Here is a 15,331-nt window from a genome sequence, read left to right as displayed (position 1 = left end):
GTGCTAAACTCTTTAGCATTTTTGGTAAAAGAAGTAAACAAATGTCAGGATATTATCTCATGCACAACTTTTACCCTAACCTGTCTGGTAGGTTTCCTGGCTAATTATAACTGCAAAAAAAAAATTTGAAAGTCATGTATTAGTTCACAGTTATGCATGCACCTCCTTGTGCCGGTCTGTTTCCTGAAATCCCCATAAAATGTATTGTGGCAAAAAAAAAAGCAACAGTAATTGAATTGCTGACATTTTACCTAAAGAACAGATCAAACTACTAAACAGGAAATAGGTTTAAAGTTTCACAGTGAACTGCAGGAACTCTAAAACTCTTGCCTGCCACTGTTAACTGTACTAGAAACTGAATCAACACTTTACTGTAAAAACAGGGCTCAATGCATTTAGCCGTGTGTTAGGGAAACCAGTTGAACTTGATTTGGGTATGCGTGCAATGTGATGTATGAATGTGTGTGTGTGTGTGTGTGTGTGTGCGTGTGTTTGGGTTTAAAGCATTTCTCTCTAAGACCCAGTGCATGTTTACATTTTTCTATCATATGTTTAGCATTCATTAAAGGAAAAAAACAACTTGCTTAAAAAAGGTAAAGGAATATCATCAAGATAAAGATTGTTCAGTATTCTTCACCTTGAATTTCTTGAAATAAATGGCATGTCTTTGTTTTTTTCCGCAGTGTCAGACCAGTTTACCCATATTATGGTTTCTCTGAGAACCGCAGAGGATGTGGTAAACATGAAAAAAAAAGACGATTCCCAGAGAAGCTGTGCGGTGTTCAGAATAAATCTTTGTTAAAGCTGCGGCTGTTCTGTGAGTTCAACGTCACCGTTAGCTTTCAGGTGAAATCTGCAGTGTTTTGCTTCCAACAAAGCTCAAAGAAATAAAACTGTCAAACTCCTACTTGAGTTGAAATCAGACATGAATCCAAACTTTATTCAGCTAATCACTTATTCTTAGTTTTCACGGCAGCATTGATTTCCTGAAAAGCTGGTTGTAATTGCGGTGTAATACACACCTGAAATCCAGCCCGGTTCTGCCCCCTTGCGCCACACCAAGGAAGCCGACTTCATCACCTGTGACATTGTCACAAGGCAACACACCCTATGCAGGTACACCTGAGTCGCAGGTGTCAGGAGAGAGACGCACCGCAGCACACCAAGGACTCCATAAACAAACAAGGTAAGAGATTTAACCCAGACGTCAGGGAGTTACTTACATTTACACTTTATTTCTGTGCTAAGGCCTTTCTCAGTGACGAGATTACGAATTATAAGCCTTTATGTCTACAACCACACACACGCGTCTGTTTTTAATTATGATCCGCCTCTGCAAAAAGAAACCTGAGAAATGCTGATTCATGCTCAGCTCCTACTGTACGGACCGGTTGGCAAGTGAAAGAATCACGCATATGACTCTGGAAATAAGTGAAGATGAAGTTACAGCACTTTGATTCTGCGTTGCTTGTTTTATTTTTAAAGCTATAGCTAATGATAAAGTAAAAGTGAAAACCCCTAATATGTAAGATCAATTTAGGCAACTGTATTCATTGTTGCCCAAGAAGCTGTACGGATTGTATCTTCTTACACGTTACTCGTTCAATTGTGGTTTAATCTTCCCAGATGTGTTTGGAAGAGCTGGGTAATTACCATTTTGAGATGGTATACATATGTTATCAGTGAAACAAAAACAACTCAAACTTAATGGGCAACAATGAGTGTTTAGTTTAGTTTTATAGTTTTTTAATATAAATTTGGCCCTGCGATAGACTGACTACCTGTCCAGGTGAACCCCGCCTCTCGCCCATTGACAGCTGGAGATAAGCACCAGCACCCCTCGCAACATAAATTGGGATGAGCGTGTTAGAAAATGGATGAATAAAAATGCAAAAAGCAATTTTCAAAATGGTTGGATGTATGAATATAAATTTCTGTTTTTTTGTTTTGTGAAAATAATCTGTTAACTAATCTTATGAGAAATCCTGTTAAAATCCTAAAGAATCTTTAGATTAAATCACTGTGACTTTATAATTATTTTAAACCAATTTAATGATAATTACTTCAACATTCACACGAGAAAGTTATTATTAATAGCTGTATGACTCATAAGTTGTCAAACTAAACGTGCTTTCTTTTCTTTTTTTCCTGTAGCATCTCACTTCCTCTCATAACATCTAATTAATATAATATTCTCTACTGAGAAAATACAAATTTTTTAAATCATTACAATTCTTCAAAATGACATGTTTCTTCCTTTTTAAACTTGACCTATAAGCTTTGGAAATTTCTCTTTTAAATAACCTGAGTCTTTGTTTACAAATGTTTAAAGGAGTGACCCACAGCAAACACTTTTTTAACCCATCATTCATCCTAACAGGTGGGTAGAGGCCTCGACAGCAACTAATACTTTTTGTTCTCATAACTGTTACGTTTATAGCGAGCTAACTAGAGAAAGTCAGCAACATTGAAAATAAACTAATACATAAACCGAGCCTTAAAATTCAGATTTTTCCTTAACTTGTCATCCAGGCAATTCTCTGCAGAAGGCCTGGGACGTATTTGTGTTTCCGAATTGAATGCAGCTACAACAAACAGTTTCTGAACTAAACAACTTTAATTGGTGTTATTATGTAGGGCCTATTGTTAAACTGTGAAGAACAATCTATTAGTAGTGGACTGATTTTAATTAGTTAGGTTAGTTTGTAGTTGAAAACAGAGCCTGGTCAAAAGGGCTTATAAATGCTTAATATTAGTACAGTCAATTAATGATTGGATTTTAGTACGATCACTTTTATCTGCCACCTGAATCTGTTTCATTGTTTCATTCATTCTACTGTTAATGTAGATTTCATGATGTTCAAATCAAAGGTCAGTGACTAGATGAAGAGTTAACAAATAGGAAAATATATTAAAGCTAATGCAGGTAACTTTACAGTCATTAGCACTCCTGGAATAGATTAGATAAAACATTTTCATATAGAGACTTTTGTTCTCTATATGTAAGGATGACACTTTTGTTTCAGTTTTCCAAAAGTTCTCCCTCATCATTATCATTTATTTACCATGTAAAAACTACCAGGTGAGAAATATACCCCAGAAAAATGACGCAGAAGTGGTACATTTTCCATTTGCAAGGAACTTTTGAAAGGGGTTGGTAAAAAAATAAAGTATTTTTTAGTGGGTTATTATTTGAATATTGTCTTTGGAGTTTAAAATAGTCTACAGCTCATATCCTATGCTCATTTTTACTGAGTTTAAAACATTAAATTAAATATTTAAATTTATGAAATAAGCTGCTCCAGCTGCATTTTTGTATTTTATGTTCTGCTGAGGCACGTCTCTCAGGCTCGAATCTCTTTATTATACGGTTATAACATTCACTTACAGCTGTGAATGTTATAACCGTTTCTCTGACTTTGACTTGACTCTGTTTCACAGTCTGATCGTGGTAACCTTAACCCTAATTTAACACCTGGCGGTAATCCCAACCCCAACTTTCTTTCTTCTCTCCAAACATGAAAGAACACAGAAAGCTGCGTTGGCAAAAATCCATATGAAATGTGTCACAGTTACACTTTTCTGTAGCCCTCTTAGTGATTCTGTATGTTATAAATCGAAATCCCTTTGACAGAAACATTGGTGGCTGTTTTGTTGCCAAAAATCAAGGCTTTTGTTTTCTTGTCGGGAAACTCCATCCCACATTCAGCAACTGAACCGGACTTTGATAAAGCTGCTCTTGTAAGAGGAGTTCCCTGCTCAGCGTCTGCAGAAGTAAAGGGTCTGATTTATCAGTGTGTCGACCCTCCAGACCAATAAGGTCTTCTGGCCCCAGCCTACTCTTCATACCCAGAACCAGAACTAAACACGGAGAAGCAGCATTTAGTTTCTATGCTCCACTTATAAAGAACAAACTTCCAGAGGACTGAAAGTGCTGAAACTCCTTTAAATCAAGGTTAAAAACCTACTTGTTTTGAGTTTCCTTTGAATGTTAATGTTTTAGTTTGTCTTATATCTTAACCTACAGCTACTATTCCACTGCAATGTGCTTTTTTCTGTAATGTTTTTCCTTTGTCTCTGTAATATTTTTCTGTTCTATGTATTTTTTTCTTTTGTTCACGTATGGCACTTTGAATCGCCTTGTTACTGAAAAGTGCTTTAGAAATAAACTAGCCTTGCCTTACTAAAATAATAGAAGGATTAATTTTGTTAGGCTGCTCATCATTGTGGGAGAGGGTGTTTTTTTCTTATCTGAGGTCTTTTGCTTTCACTTCTCTATTAAAGAAGCAAAAGGCTGAAACTGTATTTTCCTTCTCAAGTCACACACAACCATATCTTCTGTTTTAAAATATAATATTCTATTGGCATTTTGAAAATTCTTTCTGATAATAATAATAATTTTCAAGCCTAGAGACCTTATTTGGTCCTTTGACATCTGAATGTTTTAGCAAATTGAGATTTCAGATGAATTTACTTAAAACAGTAAATTTTCTGTACATGGAGCTTTGTCAAGTCCAGCTTTAGCTAGTCCAGAGAACCCTGAAGCGCTTCACACTACAAACACTCATTTACCCATTCAGGCACACATTTACAGAATGACAGAAACAAGGGTACCGTACATCGGCGCCACCGGAACCTCTGACCACTGCCAGTAGACAAAGTGGGTGAAGTGCCTTGCCCAAGGACGCAACAGCTGAGACAGCCGAAGCGGGGGGGGGGGGTTAAAACAGCAACAAGATGAACTCCTTAGTTCCTATGCCACCATCACACCCAGGGAATAGTGGAAGAGCGTATTAATGAACTTATAAATACCCCAAGGCCAGTCCATCTGCTTGTTGCTCAGCACGCTGGTGTTTTTACACACGACACAAGACATGTTAAAAAATTCCTGCTGAATATATTCACTTAAAATTATGTAAACAACAAAACACAAGGGAAAAGCACAACTGTACAGAGCATGATGAAAGAGGTGAAGCCCATATCAGCAGTAAAAGTGACCACAGTGAACATGACTAATGAATATAAGTCCTTACCTATTGCATATTTTATGCATGATTGATGGACTAATTCCAAAAGTGCATTTGCCCTTGTTGTATACAACATGATGAAGAGTAAAGAGTAAAAGCCTATTAAACATGGTCAAAATAATTGAAAGTCTTTCCATTGCATTTGCCCAATACATTGAGAGGATTTTAGTGCCCACCTATTGCACATTCTAACTATGATCGCAAGGTGATATCAGAGTCACACCTTTAATTGTCCCTTAAAACCTGAAAAACTATTTAGATCCTCAGTAAAATTTGTGTTCTTCTTTTTCCCCCCATATCTCCACTGTTGTCATGAAAAGCATCCAGACAGTCTTTAACTATCTTATAGATGGCAAGCAGACAGAGAATAAACTTAAACACGACTTTTATTCTCCAGGAACATTTTTACCGTGATGAAACTGGGAGATTGACTTGATGTCCTCACGCTCATTGTCTGGAGCTGAATGGTGTACAGTTTCAGCATTCTTTCCACTCAACTATTATTGTCTCTCCGAGTATTCGCGTCTATGTCAAAAGGTGTCTTTATGCAACACTGAGTGTAAACTATCTGACTGCCGCACCCTGACTCCTGTGTGCAAGAACCACGCCGGCATTAAGGTGAAAGGACAGCAACAATGGTCAGACAAAGCCACCAGGACAGCTGTCATTTATCACGGTTTAAAATGTGCGACTTTAAGGGGTGTCCCACTTCTGAGAAAAAAAAATAAAAAACTCACTCTGTACTCTGCTGTTGCCACACCATCGAAGCGGAGGATGACGCATTCTGGATTCCAGAGCTTAGTTAAAAGAATATAAAAGTGTTTTTATAAATGTTGTTAATACATAAGCCAGGCTTCCCTTAGTCAACGGTTCCCTGAAGAATAATGACTCATAGTCACCTGCTCTCTCTTGTTTTCTCTCCAGTGATTTTCAACACAAAGCCCTCTGACCCCATGAGACTGGTCATATTATGAAATCCCACCACCTTTTCCTGCTGGTTTACCTTTTTGGAGCCACATTAGGTAAGAGCATATTGTTTGTCTTTAAGTATAACACCTACAGTTGACCAAACCTGAAAGAAATGTATATATATAAAGCTGTCATGTTTCGTCCTTTAAAATCTATTTCAATTCAATTCAATTCAATTTTATTTATATAGCGCCAAATCATGAAACATGTCATCTCAAGGCACTTTACAAAATCAAGTTCAATCATATTATACAGATTGGGTGAGATTATACATATATTTAAAGCTCAACACAAACAAATGACTCATTCTATTGGAGTATGTTATTTTTGTTAAACTTTTTTCCACTATTATTTACCGAGACACAGTGTAATGCAAAATGTTTGATCCAACAACAATTTCTTCAGGTTTTTCTTCCAGGGAGTCTGACTTTTTTTTTTTCTTCTTGCAAGATGGTCCTAATGAATAGCTCTTCGGCCTTTCTCAGGGTCTTAAAGGTTTTCTTTAAACTTTGGCTGCTCTCGCCTGCCCTGTAGTTCTTTAGTCAAAAACGACATACTGTCTGCTGAACAAAAGTAAATGAGAATGGACGCGTAAAGGATAAAAAATAAGTGTCAGGCCTAAAAAACAAACAAACAAAAACAAAAACTACTGCACAACAACAAGATTTGAAGTTCAGGTCTTTGTGTTATGAAGTAACCAAAATAAATTTTTTTTAAATAAATAAATACCTGGGACAGGACCTGAGAGATACATAATCATGAAGTTGTTATATTTGGTATTTTACATCCAGTTAGATAAAAAATAGGAAATAGGACAGGTGGTAGGTTGCTAAAATCTAAATAAAATAATAAAATAAAATAATAATTATTATAACCCTGCTTATAATAAAATAAAAAATGAATAGCAATATCAAAGACAATAGCAATATCAAAGATAAGACTAAAAAATGACTAAAATCAATAATTCTGCTCCAAAACTTTGTGATTTCATATAAAGATAACCACAAATAAACAATTAAAAATGTCATACACAAGATTAGAGATATTCAACAAACATTTAGTCAGACGTCAGAGAGAATTTCCTTTTTAAAGTAGCAGCAGTAATCTTGTTTCTTTCCAGGTTATCTGAGGTTGCCCAGACCAAACAAAATCCTCGCAAAGTAAATAAACATTTTTTCAAAACCAGAAATTGTTTAGAAACAAGATTACTCCTTGTAGATTTGCTCATTTAATCAATGTCATTATGTCCCATTTCACACAAGGCATTATACGTCCACACTTAAGCTGCTGTCACACTTTTTCTTATCTAAAATATCTCGAACTAAAGGAACTAAATTTTGAAAACATGAAGAGCATTTTATCATTTCATACCTTCGAAATATGTGTTGCTTTCAAAGTATTTTTTATATAACACCTGTGCATTTGGATGAAGGATGTAAATTTTATCATGTACTACATCAGGACAGATTGTGATGACCTCGTTCTCCTGTTGTCTTTTTTGTACTTCATGATAAACTGTTCATCTTGAACTGAAAGTTAAAAGCTCATCACATTATAAATGACTGTTTCCAAGTGGTAAACTAGCTCTTAGCTTAATGACCGAGAAATTAGCTCCCCTACGGTGTCAATTACTTCAAGTATCCGGCATGCCAAGATGAGTATGTCTTCATCGGTGCAGACAGAGTGTCTGCACAGCTTATCATGTTACCAATTAAATAAAAAACAAAAAGGGGGTGGGGGTGGGGGTATTTTTTAAGGTATGTCCTGTGTTTCAGCACTACTCTGACAGCATAGTACAATAATGACCAAGAAATGTTCTTATTTTTATCTGCATATTATCTGCATATAATTATCTGGGTATTTTGATATTCTTACATAATCCTGGTTCACACCAACGATGAACACAACATAAACTGGGGTTCTGTCATTCTTACAATCTGTGAATAAACTTTGATATTTTTAGAAACAGAAAAAATAGAAACATAATAGTGCATAAAAAGTTAAAGACAGCCAAAATAAAATGGAAATCATAATTGTCTCAAGATGAGACAAGAAAAAAAAGGTCTTGTATTGTGTCTTTCTTCACTGAGAGAGGATTGTCTGGGGTGCTTAAACTTTGTAAATGAAGCATGTGATATGTGCAACCATAACAGGAAGTAAATTAATGTGTTTACCTAGGAATCTGTAAAGAACAAATGACGTAGAGTTTGATTCTCTGTTTTGCAAAATCTGCTACTAAAATGTTGCAATAAAAATAAAAATGTTGGACTGGGTTAAACAACTTTTTTTATTATTATTTATTAGATGTAAAAAGCGACTCTGTGTTTATTAAAAATCTCCCCTGAGGCTTTTATTAATAGGATTAGAAAAAACTGAGAAACTTTTGATTTTCCATTGAAGACACAATGTAACAAGTGTAACAAGTTTACTATCTCACTGGATGTTCACAACATAGCAGATTCATATCAATGACCTTAAAAAACCTTTAACCTAAATTTACAGTCTCATACAAATACTTTCATGGTTCCCTTTGTTGTGTAAAAACATGTTGTCTGTGTTTGTCAGAATAATTTAACTACACTAAAAATGTTGTATTTTGTTTTCATTGAATATCACTTTGCTAAAATTCAATCAACAACCATTGTTTTATGCCTAAAGTCTAACAATGAACTCTAATTGATCCCAACAGGAGAATCGAGTGCAGAAGGGTAAGTTCAATTAATTTAATACTTCATGAGTAAAACATTTGTTAAGCATTTTGGACAAAGAAGACCATTAACTGTTATTTTCAATTTGTAAACATTTGTCTTTGCTCTGAACATAATGAGCTATGACATATTTCAACACAATTTGTTTTTATCCATCCATCCATCCATCATTTTCTAATTCATCCAATTGAACCAACAGGAATACAAAATGTGAAACAGAAACCTGTGGTCTGGTGAGTTCTTTTTATTCCTCTTTACTACCACAACCAAGTCTCTTCAGAGGCATGGGTTTTTAAATTAGTAAATTAAGAGGGTGTGCTTCATGGTCTACTGGTCAACAAAAATAATTATTACAATTATATATTAAAAACTGAAATTGTCTTCAGTTCAATACAATGTTCCCCATGTTGTTCTGACATAATTGTTAGTACTGCTTCTTTGAATTTTTTTTTTTTATTTGAAATTTATTTGAACATGAACATGATACAAATATAAAAATAAAATAGTGCACAGTAACAAGAAGTGCATAAGAAAGAAGAGAAAATACAGATTTTTGTTTCAGTTAACATATCATGCTCAAAATGGGGTAGGAAGAAGTGAGAACTTATAAACTCCTACCCCTTTTTAGTTGATACATTTATTCAAACCTAAAATACTATTTTTTACCCTCAATTTCTTCTGTTTTTGCTTTTTTGCACGGACACAATCGTCAAACAAATTTTAACATCGGATAAAAATGTCCCGAGTGTATGCAAAAAGCCATTTTCAAATAATCAGTTCAGTTATTAGGGGGGGGGGGGGAAGTATCAAGCCACCCTGACTACATGTGAAAAAGAAAGACCCTTTTGTAACTAATAAATTAACAGTGATTAACCACATTAAAAAAAAAATAGCTAAGCTCCATTTCTCTAGCCAAGTTCACCCAGGCCTGATACAGACCTGTATGAACAATAAATCCCTTTAATAGAACCAGTCTGACGAAAAAAAAAAGAGGCTTAGAGTTTTTGAAAAGAAACACGTCATGCTATGACCCAAAGAAATTCAAGAAACAAGTCAGAAGCAAATTTATTGACATCCATCACTCTGGAAAGGGATTTATTTACTTTGGTAATTTAATGTTAAAACCAGTTTGATGCTGTGAAATATTTAATTGTTACAACGAAGCAAAAACAGAACAAATTTACTCACAGCACTGTAACTACTGGATGATAAAACTTTATCTGATAACGTAATGAAGAAGCAAAAAAAAAAGCTCATCCGTACTCTTTACTAAAATAAAATAATGTGTGAAGAGTACATTTTTAAAGTCAATACTCCTGTGAGGAGGTCACATGACTCTTATCACAACATCAGCGAGCGGCCGCCCAATCACATACCAGTCATGATTCAGCGCAGCTCAAGCCTTTTCTGGGAAGCAAAATTTCTGGCTCGGTGACATTGCTAACTCTGACTTTTCCCGTATCAAAAAGAAGTTTCACCTCTTCCTGGTTGCATGAGCACGACAAACCTGTTCTGTAAAAAAAAAACTTGTTGAGTAGAGAAATCTGGAATATAAAGATCCCCTTTCACAACACCATTCCTGCTGGGAAAATGTGTTAATGAAATGAAGGGCCCCTGGGTATGAGTCTTTCCCTTTGACACACAGGTCAAGGAGGAGATTTTTGAACAAACTCTGACTACTCGTTATTCTGAAGCAAGTTCTCGTAACTTTCTCCTTTTTTTTTTAAATTAGGTGAAAATAGATTGTTGTGATTGATGCTTGAGTGCTAATGGTGCTCCTGAGGACATGCCGCTCTGGGTGGAGAGCCATGTTGTAAGAGCGGATGCTACACCACAGAAAAACACATTTCACAGATATTTGCAAGTCAGATCATCCACTGGTTTGAAATCTATACGGTTCCTCTTGATTTGGAGCAAAGAACGCTGAACTTCAAAGTGTACACCTAAAAACAGCAAAAAACTTTGTTTACAAGTAGTAAACGTTTTTTACTACTTGTGCTTCAGTGATGGTGCAGAGATGTTAAGGAGGGATATACTTTTACTGCAAATGCTCTATGTTTTATCCTAGACTGTCAACATGTATTACATGTATCACAGCTTTTTGTTTATATTCACACTTTATCTAGGTCACGTGTACTCTGACAAACGTTTCATAGAAATATTTTTAAATTTTCTGATATAATAACATTACCCTGAATCATAAAAAAAGGAATAAAAACTGCACTGCCAAAACAGAACAAAAATAAGTAAAATGTTCTTAAAAGTAGTGTATTTGTCCTTGATTTGAACAGGTAAATAAGATGATTAGCCAATGGAATTGGATTTTTGCACTTAAAATAGGAACAACTCATCTCCATCATCTTATTTCAAGTGCAGGATGTCTAATTATCTTAATTTAAGGGTCAAAATACTCATTCCATTGGCAGATAATCTTATTTACATGCTCAAATCAAGGACAAATACATTAACTTTAAGAACATTTTACTTATTTTTAGATCCGTTTTGCAGTACAATACTCTCAAAGTAATTGTGGTGTCATGGTGGATTGGACTGTATGAAACTGTTGAATGTTCTAACTAAGTTTTCTTTGTGCTAAATATCCGAAGGAGCCAGACGCGACCTCTCGCTTCCTGCGGTGTGTCGGCTTGCCCCCCACAGACACGGGGAAAGACCACGTGCGCAGGCTCAAGGCAATACTTGAGGGCACAATGGACGTGTACACCTTCATGGTACTGCTTTTACTGGCACACAAAGACAAAAATGTTGCACACATTTCTAGCCTGACCGGTTGTTGCTGGTATTGTCTCTGCTTTTTTTTGTTGTTTTTATTTCACGACACTGATGCTTTCAGAACTGTGGCACACTTTTAGATGAAAAGGCCGGTGTCGTCAGTGCTGTAATCTTTTCTTAAGCCCGGTAACTTTACACATTCATTTTTATTTTTAACCATCATCGCCAGAAATCCAGCCTGACAGGTGTGCCGATCCTGGGCCTGGAAGGAGCTTTGGCCTTGAACGCTGAGGCAGACCCCCTCCAGAACGAAGCCCTGGTCGAGATGTGGCTTGAGGTCCAAATAAAACCTCTGTTGGGTTCCATCACCAAACACTTCCTATCATGCCTCAGCACCAAGAATTTCAGCTGCTCCACTTATCAGACTGTGTAGGTCCTCTTCTTTTCTTTGCAGCGTGCTTGTTTTTGATAAGAGTTGCTTGGAAACAACAGCGCAGTAATGTTTTCTTTCTTGCTTTTCAGAGTGAGAGAGCTCAGCCGCTACTATTCAGACATGAACTCAGTCAGACAAAAGTGGATCTATACGTTCTTCATGTACCCCTTCCTCTCTGGAGACAGGGTTGCAGGTAATGTTTATTACAGAAGAATAATGAAATGGAGGCTGCTTGAGAAAAAAAATACGGGCATCGAAAAGAGAAAGAGGCAAAAAACTGTCAAAATCACTTGATGAAGTCTGAGAAACATGCATTTCTGCCGCTGGAGAAACAAAGGGTGCTGCAAGACAAATAAAACTCGACACAAGAAAAGAAAACTATATAAAAATGTAAAGTGGAAAGAAAATTGCATCCAAAGCTTTTGGTTTATGTCTTGACCAGCTTTGCACTTCTAGAGAGGATTGTCTTTAGCTAGCTAAAGCTCAGTCGGACCTGTTTACTGTTTCTTTGGTCTTCATCACGCTGTATCATCACTGATGTTCTCTAACAAATCCTCTGAGGCCTTCACAGCAGCTGCATTCATTCTAAGATTCAAGTACACACAGATGGACTCCAAATTAGGTTATTTCTGAACCCAGTCGATTATACTGGATTTTTATTTAAGGTTAAACACGACCAAACAGCAATGCACGGCACACTTTCCAGAGTCTTATTTACTAGAAAATTGAAACAAACATTTGTTTTCCTGCCAATAACCAGTTTAATACTGTTTTGTGTTGTATAAATATAGTGCATTTACACATTAGATTTGACAAATAAAAAAAAAAGGAGCACCACAGATGTTTTTTTTTCTGTCCCTATTAAAACCACCTGTCCTGTCTGTCTAAAATGTGAGGATTCCTGTCCTCATTAGTGTCCCTTGTCCTTGAGATGTTGATGAAGCGTTAATCAGAGACTGTGTCACCATTCTATATGTGTATTTTTTTATTTATTCCTGTGTAGGTTGTGTAAACCCTAATGAAACCACAGAAGATTGGCTGATGAAGAACTTTGGCTCCTTCCGAGCGATGGCCCGAATGACGGACTTCAGCAGCCTCAACATGGTCTTCAGTGGCGTGAGTTAGACGGACCTCCTAGAAAATGACCCAAATAGAGTTTGTTTGCCAGAAAATCTCCATTTTAAAAATTATTTTAACGTTATCAAGTAGCTGAGTTTTATTTTTCACTTCATTATACTAAGGCTTCAACAATAAATTCATTGTTACACCGCTGCCTCCATTTTTTTCGCTACAGCTGGAAGTTCTCCACCTGCTGTCTCCGGCACAAAAGGCAGAGCTGCTAATGAGGCCTGAGGTGGCTGGTTTGGACAACGGCACCCTGACCCTGGTCTTCGACAGTTTGCTGCCCGGGGGCTCCGGTCATCAAAGAGGTCCTAGTCCCGGAAACACATCCATGGTGCCATCTGGTTATTCATATCCACAAAACCGCCTCTCAGAGGTAAATCTGCTCCTAAACTCTGTCACAGGTGTGGGGACATATATATTTCACAGTTTACTCATACCTGTATAAAGGGCAAACAGGTCCAAACTGCTTTTCGAGTGTTTTAATTGGTCTTCAGCTGTAGTTTTAACCCTGACTTCATAGGTATTGTTTTAATATGTACGATGAACATATTGTTTTATTCTACCTTAAACTTTCTGATAGAAGTTGGCCTTCACATTCACAGTTCAAATGACATATTTACGTACACGGGATAAGAAGACATTTTTTTGTTTAACCTGTCTGGCAGTAAACAAAACTAAACTTTTTTTCTTTTTTGAAGTCAGTCAGCCTTATTAAAATAATTTGCATTTGTTAAACGCCATTGTATGATTTGGGTCAAAGGTTTTGTATGCCCTTCCTCAAGATTCTCACAATAATGTGCGGGATTTTGGCCCATTCTTCCTCACAAATCAAGAATCAAGAGTCTTTAGTGTCCCCATGTGTCACTCTGGTGAAATTGTTTATGAGACAGACACCGGCTCAGAAAGTACAATATATATATATATATATATATATATATATATATATATATATATATATATATATATATATATATATATATATCCATCCATCCCTCCATTTTCCGAACCGCTTTATCCCTCATGGGGTCACGGGGGTTGCTGGTGCCTATCTCCAGCGTTCACTGGGCGAGACGCGGGGTACACCCTGGACAGGTCGCAAGTCTGTCGCAGATATATATATATATATATATATATATATATATATATATATATATATATATATATATATATATATATATATGTGTGTGTGTGTGTATATGCTTCTCAGCTGATTGCACTAGCCAAACGCACTTGTTGTGAAGATTAAAGCGTGCAAATTGCTCTCTAGGGTCTACTGAGACTGGTTGAGTTCCAAAAGTCTGATAACATTCCATTTTTTCAAACAATATTAATGATATGAATTAATTTGTTTTTGCACGAATTATTCCCTCAATGCTCCTTCGATGATACGCCCATGCCTGCAGTACTGTAACTGCAGTGTGTAATTCGGTCGGGTTTGTGGTGCTTCTTGCTCACACACGTCTTTACAGCTTTGTTCATAAATTTTCCATGATACTGAAATCAGGGTTTTGAGATGGACTCTCAAAAACATAATTTCGTTGTCCTTAAAGCACTTTGTAACTCTTTAGGGAATCTCCTTCGGCTTGTTGTCCATTTGCAGGATACAACAACACCGAGGTTAACTTCCTGATGTTGTTTCAGTATGGTCACATAATCTTCTTCCCCCATCATGACATCTATTTTGCCAACAGCATCAGCTCTTCCAGTGTAAAGCATCCTCACAATATGATGCTGTCTCCCCTGCACGTCACAGGTTCCCCTTCTTTTCCTCCAAATGCAACCAGTGTCCTTTTGGCCAAACGCTTCAGTTTTAGTTTTATCAAACTACAGGACATCATACCTAAGGTAATTGTCCCTGACTGCAAAAGCAAACAGCTTTTTTATTAATGGCTTCTACCGCCCTGAGTGGTAGAAGCCATCTCATGATCTTCATCGATCATGAGGTGAACATGGCACCTTAAGTTATATTAAGGAATCATCCTCAAGAATTAATCAGATTTATAAAGGTTCACATTTCTCTTCTTGATGTCTTGGCTGATTTATTTTGATACTTTCCTGCTTTGTTGTAATGTTACTGTCAGGGGTTGATTCAGGGGTAGACAGGAGCAGCACGTTCAGTTAAATGTGTTTACCTAGTCCTGACGATCCTAAAGCGCTTTACATCCTATTCAGTTGTTCATTCACACGCTGGCGGTGGCGAGCTGCATTGTAGCCACAGCTGCCCTGGTGCAGACTTACAGAAACTGGGCTGACATACAACAGAAACGTAGGAGCGGGGGGTCGTACCAGCAACCCACTGGTTATAGGACGTATACCCTCGCTCCTGATTTGATAGAAAT

The 15,331-nt window shown here is 36.7% G+C and overlaps 1 protein-coding gene across 5 annotated transcripts in view; it reads left to right on the top strand.

Annotated features, from left to right (window-relative positions):
- The first annotated feature begins 1,086 nt into the window (after positions 1-1,086).
- The window catches only part of mslnb (mesothelin b), a 62,019-nt gene continuing 47,774 nt past the window's right edge, over positions 1,087-15,331 (top strand). For all 5 annotated transcript variants that reach the window (XM_036137404.1, XM_036137402.1, XM_036137401.1 and 2 more), the window contains exons 1-9: positions 1,087-1,186; positions 5,952-6,049; positions 8,686-8,704; positions 8,904-8,937; positions 11,311-11,433; positions 11,664-11,863; positions 11,957-12,060; positions 12,871-12,983; positions 13,162-13,365. In XM_036137404.1, coding sequence (XP_035993297.1) covers positions 5,998-6,049; positions 8,686-8,704; positions 8,904-8,937; positions 11,311-11,433; positions 11,664-11,863; positions 11,957-12,060; positions 12,871-12,983; positions 13,162-13,365 — 849 coding nt within the window. In that variant the 5' untranslated portion in view covers positions 1,087-1,186; positions 5,952-5,997. The remainder of the gene's footprint in view (positions 1,187-5,951; positions 6,050-8,685; positions 8,705-8,903; positions 8,938-11,310; positions 11,434-11,663; positions 11,864-11,956; positions 12,061-12,870; positions 12,984-13,161; positions 13,366-15,331) is intronic.

The sequence above is a fragment of the Fundulus heteroclitus genome, chromosome 5 (assembly GCF_011125445.2).
Source record: "Fundulus heteroclitus isolate FHET01 chromosome 5, MU-UCD_Fhet_4.1, whole genome shotgun sequence".
NCBI classification, from domain to species: Eukaryota; Metazoa; Chordata; class Actinopteri; order Cyprinodontiformes; family Fundulidae; genus Fundulus; species Fundulus heteroclitus.
The sequence above is the reverse complement of the archived record's forward strand: the minus strand, read 5'-3'. Positions and strand labels throughout refer to the sequence as shown.